Here is a 14,384-nt window from a genome sequence, read left to right as displayed (position 1 = left end):
AGGTGGCATGAAGCTGTTTTGATGAGGTTAAAAGGCTCCTCCCCCCTCTCCGCAAGCAGCAGCCTGAAGTACGTCAGCAGTAATTGTGTGCATGGCTCTGCTGTGCAGGGTGGGTGGAGGCAAAATTGATATCAAATAAGGGCATCAAACTGAGATCCGAGAGTTCCGTTTAAGTTGTTGACTGTTTTTATTAGCCCCACCAGAGTGAAAACCTTATAACTTAAGTATCGTCCATACAAGAATAATAATTCTGATTGATTTAAATTTTTCTTTCCAAAAAGACTGATTTAGTGCTCCGTAGTGGATGTAAATGAAGAGGTTTCTTTATCCTCATTTTCTTTTATTATTGACAAATCAGACTTTAGCTCAGTTAGATAAAAGAAAGAGGTTCTGTTGTTTGAACTTCAGGGTTTTAATGAGGATGGGCGCCCCTGGGGAGCTGAAATCGGTGCTGCTTTGGGGGTTTCTTGCCATTTCTTCAGTCTTTCCTTTCCAGTGGGCCTAGGGTGTGGGAACTATCCAAGGTGCTAGGATGCTGGCAGCTTTGCTGCTCAATGCAGGCGGATTGCAGAAGCTGAGGAGAGAGATTACCGTTTATTGAGAAGGTACGTTCTTTGTTTCAAAATCCCTGATTAATCAGCAGCAGCAGCAGCAGCATCAACAGACTAAGGCAGCTGGAGAAAAGAGAGAAGCAGGGAGGGAGCGAGTTGGGAGGGAGGGAGGGAGGGAGGGAGGGAAAGAGGAGAGAGAGAGAGAGAGAGAGAGAGAGAGAGAGAGAGAGAGAGAGAGAGAGAGGAGACACACCAGAGCCAGCCAGAGCAAGCTGGTTGTCATGGGGGAGGGACGATGCTACCAGCCAGGCTTCTCCAAACCTTCTGTATGTATGCAAGGAGAAAGAGCATCTTTGGGGCTGAAAGGAGACATTTAGAGAGGATGTGTCTGGGGTTTGTTTCCATTTATTTTTTTTCTTCACAGAACATGATCAAATGAGGTACCTTAGTCAGCTTGGTGATTGCTTCGGGTCTTATAATCATCTGTGTAGCAAAGTGGGTAAAATTATTCAATTTCTTCCCTGCTGGACCTGGAAGGAGAGGGGCTGTGCGCTCATCCCCACCCATTAGCTATGCCCTCTTTTCTCCGAATGTCGATTTAACGAAGCAAGCACTTGTCTTCTGCTACTGCATCTTCCTTGAAAACTTTAAAAGGCATTTTATCCGATAGAAAGAACATCGAAAATGCTCTGATCTCTAGTGATGAAGAATCTTGGATTCGACACTTTTCACATCCAGATATAATGCACTTTAATTGAAGAAATACTGAACTGAACCTACAAGTCTCTTTCTTATGGTGCTGGATTACTCCTACAGAACTGCCCCGAGACCAGCCCTGAGAGAGGGCTCTGACAGACCCAACTCACCTCCTGACTATTCCACTTAGTTCTCCCCCGGGGACTTAATTTTTGGTATGTATCTCATTTTTCAGATTCTATAAGCATGCTAATTGAATCTAGAACTAAGGAGAGGAAGCAATTGGATATGAAATGAAATGAATTTTAGTTAGGGATACTTAATGCTGAAGTTTGCATGTTTTAGTAGGTGAAGCAGAATTAAAGATACAACATGGGCATCCACACTGTTAGTGAGCCCCTGGCTATTTTTAACCCGTGCCCACTTAGTGATTACCATAGAGATGTTAAATGGATTTTCATTAGTAAAATAAGCCATGTTGAATTATTTAAAAATTGGAAGTATTTCCATCCATTAATTACTATTCACGCTGTGCTTGCTGCTCTTTATCTTAATTCCATATCATAAATATTTCACAACAGGCTCAGTTCATTGGTGTCATCAGTGAGAGCCCAGTTTTGCATTTTCAGAAAGAAAGATATGCGTTCTACCAAACCTTGTCCAAGTTGCTAGACATACTTTGAAGGTGAAACTGCTTATTTCTGGCTGATAACAAATGGACATTTTTTTTCTCAGAAAATGTATTTTAATGCTAGCCAATATCTGGAAGGTTTCCTTAGTCTTACTAAAATGTACATCTTCTGCAGAACTTTAGGTGGCCTTGTTTAACTTGGGACATATACTTATTTCATTGAAATAACTCTAGTCTAATTTTTCAATCTACCCAGGAGTGTTTTCAATACTCAGAATGTAGGCACATCTGGGAAAATACTGTATTTAAAAATGCTCATTTTTACTGAAAAATACTAAAGTTGCTTTTTACTAAAGGAGTACATTCACTCTTCTAAATGTAGTGAAAAATATAAAGGCATTTAATGGAAGAGATTACAGGGTATAATTGTGATAAATTTAGTATCTATGAATTTATAATCAATTAGCATAGAATAATAAAATAGAAAGTAGGAACAAAAATCAATCTCCTAAATTTTCATATTCTGGATATGTTCCAATTTATTGATGCATTGTCAAGTGTTACCTTAGCAATTAAAGAGAAAACAGGAGCCAGAGATGTACAAATGGTTTTGTTTTTCTTTGAAAATTAGAATGTACTTTTGTCCAATTCAGAGAAGAAGGTAATTCTGTGAAGGACATTTAACAGTTAAGAAATGGTGAGACCAGACCTGTGAAAAATATTACAACTTTGCAAAAGGCAAGAAGAGTTACAAAACTCTTGAATGGTTTGTAAAGTTGTGCAGAAGTGTCAAAATCTCAGGGTAAAGAATGGTGCCTATTGTTGAAAATAAATCGATCAGTCATAGACTCCCAACTCAGTTAGATGGCTTCCACTCTAGCTCCAGTCAGCAATGTATTAAACTCACTGTATCTGCTTTGCAAATACTGCCTTGTAAGCGTCTGGAACCAACTGGCCCAAGGCTCCACAAAGTCCCTCAGCCACTGGCTCGTTGCTTGAACCTCTAATGTAAGAGAGGATATATGCAATGCTTTAAGACCTTTGGTAAAAGAAACCATGACAGCCTGGAAGTTAGGGAAATGGCTGGTAAAAGATTTTACTGCACTTGTATGATCTATGCCCACTTCCCAATTTGGGGGAGGGACATGAAGGAGAAAAACTCACTGAAAAGAAATCTGCTTTCTGAGGAAGAAGTAATCAACGCCTTTGTAGTTACTCCTGCAGGCTTTCTTGGTGGTAACTTCTTTCCCCATTTTGTGCAGAACAGCTGCATTTTTGAGACCACTGAGAATGAGAATATGAACATGACCATTTGTGGGATGGGGGACAGAATTCCAAGCACAGATCAAAATATCTGACACTAGTATTTGATAGCCTTAAGATTTTTGTTGCAAAATCAACTAGACATCATTAGCATGGCTATGGGTTTTAACTCTGGTATCTAGGTTTGAAGTCCTAATCTGAAGTTAGCAAATTTCAAATAGGAATTTGCATATGTGTTTAACATATGCATGTGAAGCCTGATTACTACATATTTTTTCATATGCCTTGTGTGCTGTGTGGTTTTAGATCCATGTAAGTACATGCAAAAAAATGTAAAATGGTTCTTATACTGCTGAACAATGCAACAATCCAACAAGAACAAAATAGTCAAAATCACCTGGGGAGACTTTCACTGGACCTAAGCCCCTAGCATTCTCCACCTTAGGGAAATTCAATGACTGGAATGAGAAGGAAAATTAACTTTTAATAACAAAAATCCCAAGAACTTCATAGAGCATTAAGGCAAATGCCATTTGAAAGCCTCAAAAAATATAAGAGGTATAGACACTAGGAATTTTGCATGATCCTCAAGTAAATTAAAATGTAAACAGGAAAAAAGGGTAAAATATCCAGCCCTACATTATTTATTCTCTTCTATGCATGTGACATTTCGATGGCTCACCAATCACATGACAAGAGCATAAACTGAACTTTACTTTATGCTGGTCATAAGATTATCTTGCAGGATTTACTGGGATCTAAAATGCAGAACTTCTTATGAGACTTTAAATATGGTGAAATAATTCTCTCCCAAGTCATTTTTTTTTCTCATCCTCAAACACTCAGTGTAGGTGGAAAAATTAAGATTAAAGAAGTTGTCACCACTTTGTTTCTTGGAAAAGCTAAGTCTTACACAGCGAAGAGTTTTATTTTAAAAATTTGGGGTAAACAGTTTACGAAGGAAAAAAAAGACAAAAAAACACTACTGATCAGGAAACTGGTGGACGTGGTTTACTCAGAGGATGCTGGTACATGTGAAATTCTGCTCTGGGTAAGGAGAACTAACATCTTAATGAGTGAGTGTGCACTCCCACCAAGCCCATCTTTACAGAGCTGGAGTGGTAGGTATAAAAACTCAGAAGGTTACACTAATTCAAGAATTGGTTCAGGATTTTAAACAAAGGGAAGAGGGACGCTTAAGCACAGATGAAAGAGAACCAGACAGTTTGACTATTCATTTGAATCTCTTTGTGTGACTTCTCTCACACACCAGTGCATGTCTTTGGGGAACTCAGTCTCACCATGAGTTGGTGACCTAGTGAATAGACTCCGTGAACTGACACTACACAGAGTGGGTTTCTTCATTGGTGGATGGAAAGTACCATATAATCACATGACCTTGGTGAAATTTGTATGCATTTACTTTCAAAAATACTACTTAAATTTCTCTTTAATGCTAAGTATTACATAATAGTTTAGGTCTTAAGTTTCTTTGATGAAAGTATCAGCTACAAAGAGGAAAAAAATGGGGATTTTCTAATTTTATGTTTCTGTCAGTATCATTTGGACATACATGATTTTTGCTGTGTGTGTTTGGGTAATGAGAGTTTATTTCTGTGGGAACATTTGTGAAGAATTAATATCACCATCAGGTCTAGATTCAACACTGGTAAGGAGTAATGATAGCCCTGTTTAAAAATATATGTAGAAAATTCAATACAATGTTAAATGCTTAGTTTAATTCTTTTGGCCATGATAAGAGTTCAATTAGTACATTTTAGTTAAATCAAGTTTCAGATTTTAGACTGTATTTCACTGTAGTCTTTGTGAAGGGTGTGGTCAACAGATTATAAATAACAAAGTCACAATATTACACTCTGTAGTCTTTGTGAAGGGTGTGGTCAACAGGCTATACACAACAAAGTCACAATATTACACACTTTAATTGTGATGGGTGTGGTCAATGGGCTATAAATCACAAAATCCAAATATTACAAACTATCGTCTTTGTGAAAGGTGTGGTCAACAGGCTATAGGTAACACAATGAAAGAACAGTATAAATTGAAAGCAGAAAAACAATCACTCACTTTAATATTTAACCCAACATCTGTAGCTTTGATATGATCTGCCACGATTGTAGACATAGTAATCTAAATATTAAATGGAGAGAATCTCTGGAGATTCAATGCAGAGAAATATAGGAGGGCATACAGTAAAGACCCTAATTTTTCTGTGTATTGCATGGGATTCTGCACTGGTCATTTGACTACTAATTCAGGAGAATCCCTGATATAATTTTAAAATTTAGCCATGAATTTCAATAAACACATACATAGAACTTAGGAATTTGAACCAGTGCTGTGACTTCCAAAGAAAACACACCTTTGTCTACTTTTAGAATGAAGAAACAACACTCCAAAAATAGAGGTAGGCAGCAAAAGTCTCCCATGTGTTTTAAACAAACAATGGGTGCAAAAATTTATTGTTGGCCATAAGAAGGCAGGAATTCTCCTTCAACCTTATCCATTCTGTTGTTGCTATATCTAATTTAAAGCCAAGAAAGGAAGATGGCTAGTTATTCAAATAATATACCAAAGATGGTACATATAACGTAAAAACCCAGTTGCCTTTTAACAGTGGTAAAAGGCTCTACCTGCAATATCACAATCAGGCTTATTGAACACATATAAAACTTTTAAACCAAATCCTCATGTAGTCCATGATGTAGTCCATTTCAACTGCCATCAATTTTTAAATGTAAAGTGAAGCTTAAATGTACTAGTTAATGTAAAAACATAGACCTAGAAACAAATTATTTGAGATTTTTAGAACACATAGAAAAACTTTCACTTGTGCCTACAGGACTTCTTCAGAACCCAAAACATTGTATGCTAATTTCCATGGGTACCAGCAAACCAAATACTGTGAGCTTGATCTTTGACAGGATGCTAATCTTATTTTAAAGAACATGTTTCAATGTTGAGAAATTTTATCTATTTATCCCAAAAATAGTGGAAGTAAAGGATGCATGGCCAGCTGGTGACATAAACAGTACCAGAATTAGATGTGATGCATTATTCATTCTAGTCTTTTACTGCAATTTGACATTTATCAGTGCCTTGTTGGTAACAGGTGCCCAATAGACTCTTAAATAGATGGATGATCATATGACCAAATACCTTCCTAGAGGTGGGTATGAGTACATACATAAACATGCAACCCATTTTTATAATATGAAGTTTAAGTTGACAACATGTTGATTTTCATCTCAAAAAAAACCCATGTGATTTAAAAAATATCTTTTGCATGTATATATATTTAGCAATAATATTATTTCACATTTCCTCAGAACAATTTAAACTCCATTTAAGTAGGCCGTTAATAGTGATAATTAATGTTCAGAATATTCAGAAATGATCAACAAACCTTGTTAATAATTACAATATGTAGACTGTGTAAAAATCACAGGGATTGGTGGAAAACCTCAGCTAAATAAATAAATAAATAAATAAATAAATAAATCCCATTGAACAATCATGCTTCTTGCACCTGGGATTAGTGGAAAACCTCAGCTAAATAGATAAATAGATAGATAGATAGATAGATAGATAGATAGATAGATAGATAGATAGGTAGATAGATAGATAGATCCCATTGGCTAATCATGCTTCTTGCACCTGGGAGAAATATCGTTTTGCTGGAGGGCAGAGTGGGAGGAATCGTTCTAGCCTGAGGTATTACCTCTAGCATGCTTATATTACTGAGCTGGCTTGCTTAACTGAGGCAAGATTAATTGTCATAAATTTAGGCTGCTCTTTTTTTAGTCTGGAGCACCTACTACGGCTGTTCTTTGTACAAGCAAAGTCCTAACAATAGTAATGCTTCAGATAGCTGAAAGACACTTTCCTGCATTCCACTCACCGAAATGGAATTCCTTCACAGTAGCAACTTTCTTCTCTTCTTGGTGCCCACTACTTAAGCATGTAACCTGGTGGATTGATGTAAAAATACAGTTCAATTGCATTATGTATCTGGAATTTAAAGACTACTAAGCTTTAATCTACTGGAGCTTAAAAATCAAACAAAACAGAATAAAAATTTTAACATAAAGATCCAAAGGCAACAAACAACCTTCAGTTTATAAAATGTCAAAGACTGGGAAGGAATTTAAGATCAGCCTGTGATTCAAATCTCAATTAACTGGTAGCCAAAAGGCTAATAAATTATGTTATGAAATGAAATTTTTGTAACTATCACCTGGGTTATGAAATACGATTTTCATTTCAAAACGATTATGATGTATACTTAAGAAACTTCTGGAATTTTTTGCAGTAAATCAACATTGCTGTGATTTTCGAAGGATATAGGTTTTTGTTTGTTAACATGTGTCGTTCACTTCTATCAGTTTTCTACACCATGGGGAATGGAAGATTAAGGAAGTCTTATTAACACAGAAGATAAAAAATTGAAATTTTGTTTTTTATTGTTGTTAAGGCAGTTTCCTGCCCTATCTTGAATACTTGGAAAGTTCTTCAAGACCTGGTGATTTCTAAAATTTCCTGTTGGACCATCAATCTGTCTACTCATCCATCTATGCATGCATGTGCCCTTCCGTCACCCCATTCATCTACGCATGTATACATCCTACCATCTACCCATTCATTTCTGCACGCATCCATCTATGCATATATGCACCCATGTATCTGCCCATCCACCTATGCACATATGTACCCATGCATCCGTCTACATACCTAACTATACATGCATCCATCTATCATCTACTCATCCATCTATACATGCATACATGAATCCATCTATCCATCCATCTATGTATACATGCATGCTTCCATACATCAACCCATCCATCTATGCATGCACGCACCCATCCATCAACCCACACATTCACCACACACTGATATTGTTGACAGGCTTCCTCACTAACATTACTGTGATATTAGCACACTTTAATGTGCATAGGACTGTTTAATTCTACTCTAAATTCTTCATAACCCTTCCTTCTACTAATCACAACTAGTGGGAGCTGTGTCTTTCTCATTTTACAGACAGGATATGTGAAGAGATGCACTTGGTAAAAGTTCCATGTTTAAAATACTGTTTTTGCTTTGATTTGTCAGTCACTGCTCCTGTGACTTAAGTTTTTAAAGACTTAAGGACTTTGAATTAACAATTCTCTAGAGGTATCAAAGCTACTGCTACCAGACTGCTGAGGATGTGAATGGTCCTAATAATACACAATATGTGTCACAGTAAATTGTGATATGAAGTAATTATATAGGGCCATTTTGAAAATAACACAGGGTCACAAAAGTATACAATTTAGATGTCAACTTATTTTTTCTTGATCGTGATCATATTTTGTATGGATATTTTTGATTTATACATTTTCCTTAAATATTTAATGAAAAATATAATTCAATTTTTCTCCAACATAACTTAATTTTAATTTAAATATGCATGAAATGTCATTATGCTAATGAAAATACAGAATTTAGATTTATGGTATTATAACAACACATTTACAGAAACAAAATCATGACTGTAGTTATACAAAGCAAATATCTTCAGATACAATATTTATGGATTCACAGGTGGCAGGGCAGAACTCTGGTCCTTTGTTCTGCTGATGTTGCTGCTTAGATGACACATTTGATACTCAAGTAACACTCATTTTATGTTATTCCAAATACTCTGGGCACCTGTACTTCCTAATGAGATATTTTTCTCAATGGAAAACTTAAATTAAAATGTATGTCTTAATTATTTATATAAAATTAAGCTTCATTCAAGAGAACAGAGAAATCCAAAATAATATAAATAGGGCATAGATTTTTTAATTCTAATATTTTCATTAATGGTCTTCTTATAACAACTTTATGCTCTTACTCACCATAACTTAAATGCACTTTAAATACATTAATATATTTAAATTGTAGAACTATACGCAGATGAGCACAAGTGGGCCATAGTGATGTGTAGAGATCAGAGAACAACTTGGAAAGTCAGTTAGTTATGTTCTTCCACCTGATGAATTCTGGGACTAGAATCCAGGACATTAGATATGCCAGCAAGCTCTTTTACCCACTGAGCCATCTCGATGGCTCTTAAGTATTCTAACTCACCAGGGCTACAGATATCCTGAGAAGCCTGGCAACTCCCTGGAGTTTTGAGGTCACATAATCTTAGGGAAGAAACTTAATACTCTTCTTAAGTGTATGATGTGTTGTCAATCTGCAGAAAGCATCCTGTCTCCATGATACCTTCCAAGATGATGAGTGCTAACCCTGAAGAAGACCCATTGGACACCTTTTTCCAGTATATTGAGGATATGGGAATGAAGGCATATGATGGCCTAGTTATTCAAAATGCGTCCGACATTGCTCGCGAGAATGATCGCTTGAGAAATGAGACAAACCTGGCTTACTTGAAGGAGAAGAACGAGAAACGCAGACGACAGGAAGAAACAATCAAACGGTAAGCATAAGGCACTGCATTCCATGGGGTGGGGGGCAATCTACAAATCCTGCTAAGACTGTGTTGCTGACACCTGGCCAAGAAGAGGCTGGTCAGAGTCTTGGCGGGATGCATAGGGAAACAGACACCTGGGCTCTACAGAAAGCTCATCTATCCTGCTGACAGATCCTGGCCTTCGTTAACAACAGTTACTTGCCTGTGCTTTGTGCATATGGCGGTACAGATGGGATGAGGAGAGAATTCAATTTTCTCTCCATAAAAGCTTGTGTTGAACAATCTCTTGATAAAAGCACCAGGGAGCACAGATACATTTTTAACAGCCAAAGTTTTATGAGAATGTCCACCTTTAATGGCCTATGTTTATAGTTCTTACCTTAAAATAGAGTTCATCTTCTTCCTACAATATGACCAAGACCAGTGAATAATGAGATGTTCATGAGCCTCTGAAGGCAGTTGGAGTCCTTGGTGTATGCTCCTGTGGAAATTTTAAGGCGATTATACATCTTGGTTGGTACCAAGGGTCCCGGGTTTGCTCAAATGAAATTGCTTCCATGATGTACCACCTACTAGTGACAAGCTAATGAGCCCCAGACTGCAGCCTTCCAAATAGAGGTTAAGCTGCTAGTAAGTGCACACAAAAGAAAGAGACACAACTCTTATTTTTATTGTTCTTTTTATAGAGAAAAATAAAGCAGTTTTATTCCCCCATGTGCATGTTTCCCTGTAGTCACACACTGTGTTTTATGGAATCCTGTTTTATTACTGGAATTGATTTACCAAGTTCAAATTTTCAAAATGTAGAAAATTACTTCTTTCAGTTATCTGCATGACTGAATAGTGATTGGATGTTTGGGTAGTTCATAGAGAATTTTCTATCTAAAATGTTATTTGCCTACTCCCTAGGAAGATTACAGTATTAAGGAAATGAAAATATTTTTTTCAAGTTCAATTGTTTAGGTCATAAAGAGGTGCAGTAACGTTGTATAAAACCAATACTTTAAAGAAAATGTTTTACATATTAGAGAAAGATGGAGGGAGCGAAAAGGAGGGGTGGAATGAAAGAGTAGGGAGAGAGATAGAGAAAACTAGAATGAGATGCTTTAGAAAGAGCACACTGTTTTTACCTCTGGATTATTAAAATTTATTAAGCTTAACGATTTTTTTTGCTGGAGTATGCTAAGTACCTTTTCACACAAATGTTTCTGTGTAGAATATCTGACACATTTCTGTGTGTACAGGTGTGTTTTACTTTAATTTTGAATGTTAAGGGTTTTTTTTTTTCATTCAAAGCAAAGAAGGCAGGTAATAAGATTACTAAAGAATTATAGCAGTACAATCTAAAGCTTTGCACTCTTGCACTTGCAAACCAACAATGAATTGCTTTGATAAGTGAACGAATAGAATGACTTATTGCAACATCCTGATGGTCCCTCAGAGCGCCACAATGTATACTTCTTTCCTACTAGCTTCTCTATTGCATTAACAGACTTTAATAGGCTTCTGCAGAAATATCCAAACAAAGTGACAACAGAAGTGGCTAAATTTCAAATGCTTTTACTGACATGTGTTTAAAGAGGCACCAATAAAAAATGATGAAGAAATTTGAACTCTCAGGCTGTTGAGTGCAAGTATCTAGATACATGGTGATACATCAGCTTCTGTTGCTTCAGGATGAGCAATGTGTCAGAGATACAGTTGTATGAACTTGAGCTCATTCTGCTGCACTAATCAGATGACTTTCTAGGGCTATATTACAATGCAGAGATCACTTACTAAGCTGAAAGGAAAAAAAACCAAACAAACCAAAAGTGGTCTGCGTTAACTTCGACCTTGTACATTAGAGTTAAGTCTAACATATTTTGATAATCAAATAAAAACCACATGTAAATCAACTCTTCTATCTGGTTTTAATTCACAAGGAATGATGGGGATTGGCTGCAGCAAAATTGGGTACAGTAGCTAAATTCTGACCACAATATACACTTTCTGATTGATGGAACTCAGGCATTGAGTAGGGAGAGTAAATGGCGAGGAGCTTTGGGTTGATCTGCTGTTTTGCTCCCTGTTGTGTGCTGTTATTTCTTGAACTAACAAGATGACATTTCTACTTCATGAAATGGCCAAGACTGAATGTGAAGCAAGTTTAAGGCAAATAGCAGAGAATGGGAGCCGATTTTGATGTGTAAATGTTCAAAAGCCTCCTAACTACTCAGGTAGAGATTTTGGATGGAGGCTTAGATAAAAGACCCAGACTTTGGGTAGAGATCATAATAAGAGTTCTATACAAGAGTAGTGAGAATCACCTTAATCTTCCTGTAAGTTTTTAAATCATGAGTTTACAGAACAACAAGCACACCTAGAACTTAAATTTTAAAGTGGTCAATACCCCAGGAATATTCTCAAGGCCACCTCAAACTTCACAGGGTTAGGAACCTATGAAAGAGCCCAACCAATGTAGTCAGGGAGCCACAAAGGAGAACTGAGCGTTGTTTATGGAGGAGAGCTAGCAGGGAAAGAAGTAGAGGATCAGCCTCACCGAGCATGCCCTTCTTTCTGATTGAAGCTTCACTGAAACTGTGGGTGAAGACTGGGACAAACAGCAGGACCCAGAGTCTTGGGGCAGTTCCCAGTGTAACACAGAATGCCAGGGACTACCCTAGTACAGATCTGAAAGGAGTAGGTCACAAAAGACCCACAGATGTTACCCCTAGTTGAAACTCAATGGTAAAGTAAAACTGACCAAGTGTACATCTGAGAGAGGACTATGGGGCATCCTCTAGACCTAGGTAAAAATGATCATATCCCAAATAACATTTAATCCTTGCCCCATAACCATTGCATGTTTTAGGAATTAAAAGATACAATATTATCTTGCTATTTATAAACCAAGTTCTTTCCTATTCAACCCTGCCCAAAATCTTTTTTTCTGGAATTCTAGTTTAATGTGTAAATATCTTGCAAGTGTAAGAATCCTATGAGAGCCCAAAATTGTTGACACTTCTCCAAATCACTTTTCTTTTCCAAAAGCAAAACTCAGTGTAAAGCAAAATGGCATAGATGTCCTAGGATGAAATTAGGGAGGGGCTTGGAGAGGAAAAATGAACAAAGACAGACCAGCAATGCTTCTGTTTGAGGAGGAGTCTAAAGGCCTCCTCACTGTCTTGTGAGAGGACAGGCTGTATCATCTCTGCAAACAATCTAGTCTAGGTACTACAGTAATATCTGAATTTGGTTTTAATTTGTGCAGTGTCGTGGGTGTATGACAATTTTGAAATAATGCTAATCTCTCTTCAATGTGTGCTTCACTTCAACATTCCTATTGAGATATGTCTATTATTTACAAAGTCCATGAACTGGATTCTATTCAAGCAGGCATTTTAGGGTTTCTAGGATACTGGCAAACACAGAACACCCATATTTAAATCTAACACATATTTCAGTGTTTATTTATTTTTTATTTTTTTTTTACTTTGCAATTAGTATCAAGTAGAAAAAAACTTGACAAGGTATTAATGAACATCATCAAATTAATGAAAATTACATCATCTTTCTGCTGAATGCCTTCAAAATATATTCTGTGATTTAATATATGGGACATAAAAGCCAGAAATTCTAAAAGGCAGCACATTTGACCTTGAAAAGGCATTGATGATAATTCTCTGTGAAGTGCGCCAGTTGCAATTTCAAAAATGTGCAGACTGCCAAGGCATGCTTAAAACATGGAAATCGGATTTCATGTGATTGACTTTCTGGAGCACATACTGCTGAAATGCCTTTTGTGCTCAAGCTGGGGAGCTTAAACACAGAGTCCTTAGACAAACAACATCCACCCCCCTTTGCTTGCTCTGTGATCTGAATCACTTATGGTTTGTGAGCCCAGTTCCTTATTTTGGAACCAACTTGATCCCTTGTCACTGTTAACTCCTTGCATCTTCTCTTCTATCTGTCATATGGGCTTTACTGAAAAGACTTGCCGGTGAGAAGGAAACGCTAAGTAAAGAAAAAGAAGTGATATTCCTAGTGCTTCTCTTAACAGTTTAAAGTGATGTTTGGTAAGAAACAGAAATGCTTGAAGGAGAGAATTAATGGAGAATGAAAATTATTTTGATGCCTCATGGTCTATGCTATTTTAAATCCCAGTAGCTTTGTATAGATGCTAGTAAACGAGATTTGTTTTTATTCAGTAGCCCATAAAAAAAAAAACAAACATGCAAAACTACCTTTCAACAAGGTAGTTCATTCTAGATTGGTTAGCATGCCCTAGATTGCCACAAATAGGGGGAGAGGGGAGGAACAATCTTTGGTGGTCACTGTGTACAGTTACAGCCAGTGAGAAGTAAGGATGCGATGAATGAGCTGACCTGGAGGGTTGCATCTGCACACGCCTCTAAAACATGCTTTCTTTGGAGGTCCTCGGTTTATATGTAACCCCTTGTTAGGTCATCGAATAAGAACATTCGCTGAAGAAGATGAGTGATCAAAAGGCCATTTTACATACCACAGGCACAACAGTGTTCTGGATTCCTTTTAACTAAAATCCTTTTTGAATTCTGGAATAAGTACTCATACCACCTTCTTTGGCTGTTTTGAAGCCAATGTAAGAAGTATCCCCTAAACAAAAGGCAAAAAGGAATTTCTCATGTCTAGTCAACTACAGTTTTTACTGTAGGAAGCAGATGTGTTTTCCCTCCTAATTAATGAAACACTACATTAGCAAAATTTCTCCAAACATTGTGAGTCTGGAAGACAG

At 37.0% G+C, this 14,384-nt stretch overlaps 1 protein-coding gene across 3 annotated transcripts in view; it reads left to right on the top strand.

Annotated features, from left to right (window-relative positions):
• The first annotated feature begins 501 nt into the window (after positions 1 to 501).
• Positions 502 to 14,384, top strand: part of Nyap2 (neuronal tyrosine-phosphorylated phosphoinositide-3-kinase adaptor 2) — a 245,039-nt gene continuing 231,156 nt past the window's right edge. Inside the window, exons 1-3 of one of the 3 annotated variants that reach the window (XM_028789456.1) lie at positions 502 to 605; positions 976 to 1,462; positions 9,398 to 9,634. In XM_028789456.1, coding sequence (XP_028645289.1) covers positions 9,414 to 9,634 — 221 coding nt within the window. In that variant the 5' untranslated portion in view covers positions 502 to 605; positions 976 to 1,462; positions 9,398 to 9,413. Of the gene's footprint in view, positions 606 to 770; positions 878 to 975; positions 1,463 to 9,397; positions 9,635 to 14,384 lie in introns of those variants that run through there. The other 2 variants (XM_028789455.1, XM_028789454.1) reach the window with 2 other exon arrangements.

The sequence above is a fragment of the Grammomys surdaster genome, unplaced genomic scaffold, assembly GCF_004785775.1.
Source record: "Grammomys surdaster isolate TR1022 unplaced genomic scaffold, NIH_TR_1.0 125833, whole genome shotgun sequence".
Taxonomy (NCBI): domain Eukaryota; kingdom Metazoa; phylum Chordata; class Mammalia; order Rodentia; family Muridae; genus Grammomys; species Grammomys surdaster.
This window is presented reverse-complemented; position numbering and strand designations above follow the sequence as displayed.